Source organism: Hippocampus comes, unplaced genomic scaffold, assembly GCF_001891065.2.
Source record: "Hippocampus comes isolate QL1 unplaced genomic scaffold, H_comes_QL1_v1.1 scaffold2, whole genome shotgun sequence".
NCBI lineage: Eukaryota > Metazoa > Chordata > Actinopteri > Syngnathiformes > Syngnathidae > Hippocampus > Hippocampus comes.
The window spans coordinates 1,059,263-1,063,999 of NW_017805139.1; the positions used below are offsets into that span (position 1 = coordinate 1,059,263).

Below are 4,737 nucleotides of genomic sequence, written 5' to 3' on the forward strand. Positions count from 1 at the left end.
AATTTATTCTTGACATTTGAGTCAATTTCTAGGATTAAAGACTCCTGATCTTTCGTCAAAATTTTCATAATTCCGCTCAAAACGATCCCAGAACAATGAATTTGCGAGACGAACAGGCCGCCATGAATCAGGTAAAACAATATGTTACATGCAATTTGATTGGTCCAATCGCTTGTAGTTAACCAATCGCTGGGCCGTTTATAATCGAGCTAAGACTTCCGCAACAAATAATGCCTTCAGTGATCTGATTAGTTGAAGCTTTCATACACGTCCAATCGCAGGGCTGTTTACAAACGGAAAACGGAGAGACTGTTCGGGAGAGCTCGTGAAAACTCGACGATAAGGTACCTGACCGCCCCTAAAATTTTCTCAACGGATTTAGACGATTCACAAAAATGATCAATTTAAGAAATAAAACGGCGGATTTCCGCGGATCCGCGGAAAATTGCCATGTATGAATATACAATGGATAAAGAGTGGGAGCTCACTTCATATCCTCTTCTTACATTCTAGTTGAAACCACTTTTTTAAAATTCATGAATCGTATTTTCCGCACTATAAGGCGCACCTAAAGGCATTCAATTTTCTCAAAACCCGATAGTGCGACTTATAATCTGATGCGCCTTCTACATGGATCAATATTCTGATTTATGGATGTAGTATTTTAAATGTTTTGTAAAGCGCTTTGTTAGAGCTGCAGCGGTTGTGAAAGCTCTATATAAATAAAGCTGTATTGTATTGTATTCCCTTTGGCATAACTTCATTTTGTGGATGCATAACGAAACCGCAGACACTATTGTAGCTTATAGCGTCTTATAATGCGGTGCGCCCTATATATGAAAAGAGTTCTAATAGGCCATTCATTGAAGGTGCGCCTTATACTCCGAGGTGCCTTGTAGTGTGGAAAATATGGCATTTTATTATTTATTATTTCATGTATTATTTGGGGAGGAGGCGTTCTGATAATATGACTCAACCATTCAGTGCTACATTATTTAATAATTTTGCGTGGAGTTTTCTTGGCTCCTGGCAATGACAAAGAGATGACAACAAAATAAATACTGTCAAAAGACAAGTACTCCAAGAAAAAAAAAAAAATACAGTTTGGTCTTTCCTCGCATTAATCCTAAATGTTTGTTAATCAATACAATGTATTGTGTCTTTTGCTAAGAAATACATAATGCAATATTTGAAACCATAGCAAAGCAGAAGCCAACCATGCATAGCGTGGTCATTGTGTAAAAATGCCTCATTAACACCATGATGTGATGTCAGGAGCTATTATGGTGAGCTTTGGTAAATGTAAGTGAAATGCATAATCAGGCATCCAAGGTATGATGATCAAATGAAAGACCTAATGGCATCTTCTTTAAAACCACCTGGGCACGTTGATAAAAAAAAATAATAATTAAACTAAATGAAAAGTCAATGACCCATTGACTTTTAACTCCAATTGATTGGGAGGTGAAAAAATGTCGACTCGCTGAGTAATGGAAAGAGATTATGAATGCTGGTTAAAACTATACAAAACATATTTTGACTTTATGGAACAAGATTGGATTTGTGTTTTTGTTATTTACATGCATCACATGTGAATTAGTCCTAAAATACAGAGAGAGAATTGAAATATGGCTGTCATTTCTCACAACTGTTTGACAATTAAAGCGCAGCTGTGAAATATTTGTCAGGAAATCAAGCCATTCTTTTGATTTACGTTTTTACTGAGAAAGTTGCATTGCTTGTATTTCAAGTGCAATTAACTGCGAGTTTATCTATACGGAGTTTTATTAATCAGTTTTTCTATCATTAGTGTGTCAGGGCTCACTACATGGGAAAGTTGTCATCAAACAAGATATTAGCTCCCCTAAACCTTGGCAGCTTCAAATAAGTACTAAAAAAGGAGCAATCTCTTGCCAGAATCATATCATAATTAGCAAAATGCTCAGATGAGAAGAGTGGTGTTTATGCTTATGTAGCAACAAATGGACTACAGTTTTTTTTTCATTTATATTTAGCACACACACACACACACACACACACACACACACACACACACACACACACACACACACACACACAGGCGTTTGGCCAATAATTACAGTCAGTCAGACAATGATATTTCCTGAGTTGGTCATGATGTTATTACTTCACAAGTGCCCTTGTTCCAAATTAATGAGTAAGCACAAAAAGTGGCAGCTATGTGTGGATTGAGTGTAAATTTATTCTAGAAATATGCCAATTTTTTTCTTTGACACCAAACCCTTAAGTGCTCGGGGGACACACACTCTGACCTATATATGCCTTACCCCGACTGCAAGTCCATAAGATACTGATTGAGAATGTGTTTATGTTCAGCACCATCTGTATGTGCATTTTAAATCAAAGGTGCTTGGTCTTTTTCTTAAGACAACAATGAGCAGCGGGTGTTAGTGACATTAACCCAACCATATAGTTTAAATCCCAGGAGGATGCACAGCAATCTATTTACTCTGTGATAACAAATCCGGATGGGAAGGTTTGTCTCACTCAACACCATAATTGTTCCATGATAGACCCACCTCCTTCCAGCGACACACACACACACACACACACACACACACACACACACACACACACACACACACACACACACACACAAACAAACACAACAGCATCATCACAGACGCACGCACTTGGGAGACACACAAACATGCAGGCAGCTCATTAATATGACCGAGTGGTTGACCTTGTGATGTTTTGCTTAGGCCACCTCTGGTGGACGCCACATTGAGCACAACAAGTGCTCCAGTGGCCGCCTCACTGACTTGACACCTCGGGTGTGTTGCAACATCCCATCTGACTGCGATGCACGTTTCGTGAGTGTGTTTTGGGGGGCGGGGGCAGACGAGCAATAGGAGATGGCAGTTGGCAGCTTGTTGCAATGACCCCCAGCATCACTGCCTGACATAAACGTGACACACTCAAGGGCATCCGCTAACCAACGCAAGACCTCTAAACTATCTAAAATGGAACAATAGAATTCTTGACGAGAAATATAGAAATATCTTACTCACCATTGCTGTTATCTTCTTCTCTGTTGAGATGCATGACTCTTCTTAGTGTGTAATCATTGAGGCGGATTCTCGCAGCTAAAATGAGCTCTTCGCCCCAAAGAGTGTCTAAGCTAAACTCTCATTCCAGTTTTCGTTGTGTTGTTGTCCTTTTTATTGTCTAGCTCGGTTGGCACGCATGGACGCGCCTGCACTTGTGCGTCCTCCTCCCCTTGCTGAGCCGGAGCAGGTAGTCTAGGTGATGTGGGGTGTCTGCGTGTATTTTTGGCTCTCTCACTTTCCCCCTCCGTCTCTCTTTTCCCAGCTCCGAGTGGCTCTTCGGGGATGATTCCGGAGGGTTGAGGGAGGATCCGACAGACAGACGGGCGGGCGGGATGACGTGAAGAAAGTCGGGAGGAGGTCGAGGCTGAGGCGACGGGATCCGCGCGCCCTGCATATGTTGCTCATTTCATCTGCTTTGCTCCTCATCGCCGCATTCTCATACGTGATCGCACGCGACAAACAAATAAACCACTATAGACCAAAAATACAACATAATTGATATCCATACAGCTTTTGTTGCACAAGCTGTGAGCTATTCAGCGCTCAGAATGTTGATTCCATAACATGTTGCTTCATTTTAAAGACACATTTTCTTTAGACGGAAAAAGAGAACGTCTTCCGGATACTACAATCTAATCTTGGATTTTTGCGAGACAAGACGAAGAAGACGCCAGAATCATTGAATTTCTTCGTGTAGTCGGCAATTTCTATTCTGTTCATTAATAAATTACTTTTATAAAACACTCCGCCTTCGATCAAGTGCCTTCATAACGGATTGAATAATTTTGGTAAGGTGGCAAAGTGTGCGCGCAGAATGTTTTTTACGCACAAAAACAACGCGTTCTGACCTGCGCGGTTTAAGTTCTCCGCTTGGCTCAGAAGAACCCATCACGTTACACAAACGTGTCAGTCTCGCGAGCAATTCGCCGTGCTCTCTTTACAACCTTCATGTAAATTACAGCCAACATAGATAGGCCTGTCCTGTCGATGTTACAGCACATCAACTCACTGTTCACGTTCACGACGAGTATATGTCTTGACGCAGCTTACCGGCGGCCTCTAGTGTCCAATTCAACACAGCGATCGACAGTCACCCAAAATCAACGTTCTATAATGCAGCAACGTCATAGTAATTGCACTGACGTGATTCTAATGTTTGTAATTATTCTAGTTGGGCAACAGACCCGCACCGCCGACCGTCTGGAGCGCATTGCATCACCAAATATTGAATGAGTTTCCTGAGATGCATTGCCAGGACTTTTACTGCAGACACCTTCACTTGCTGTTTGTTTGTCTTATGCCTTTATTTTTTGCTTTCACTTTGTGATGCTGTTTTCTGTTGAGATCATGCCACTTGACTTAGTCAATGGATAATGTAAAATTGGTCTTACTTGTGTCGAGTTGTTTTTTGTAGTTTCGTGTCATTAGTTATCTCTGTACAGTGAATTACCATCCTGTCAGTTGTAGCACATGTGGCTGAACGTCAACTTCTGAACTCCCATGGCAGTCACAGCATTGATAAACAATAGTTAACCACTACCGCATATTATCAGCCATCCAATGTCATTAAGGATGCCATAAGATGCTATTAGCACATTTGCTTGTCATCAGGTTTTGTGTTTTGAATTTGAATAAATTAATTTTT

The 4,737-nt window shown here is 40.9% G+C and overlaps 1 protein-coding gene across 2 annotated transcripts in view; it reads right to left on the bottom strand.

Annotated features, from left to right (window-relative positions):
• syt7b (synaptotagmin VIIb) overlaps positions 1-3,375 on the bottom strand; it is a 101,427-nt gene extending 98,052 nt beyond the window's left edge. For both annotated transcript variants that reach the window (XM_019867379.1, XM_019867378.1), the window contains exon 1: positions 3,054-3,375. In XM_019867379.1, the coding sequence (XP_019722938.1) occupies positions 3,054-3,087 (34 nt within the window). In that variant the 5' untranslated portion in view covers positions 3,088-3,375. The remainder of the gene's footprint in view (positions 1-3,053) is intronic.
• Between the last annotated feature and the right edge of the window lie 1,362 nt (positions 3,376-4,737).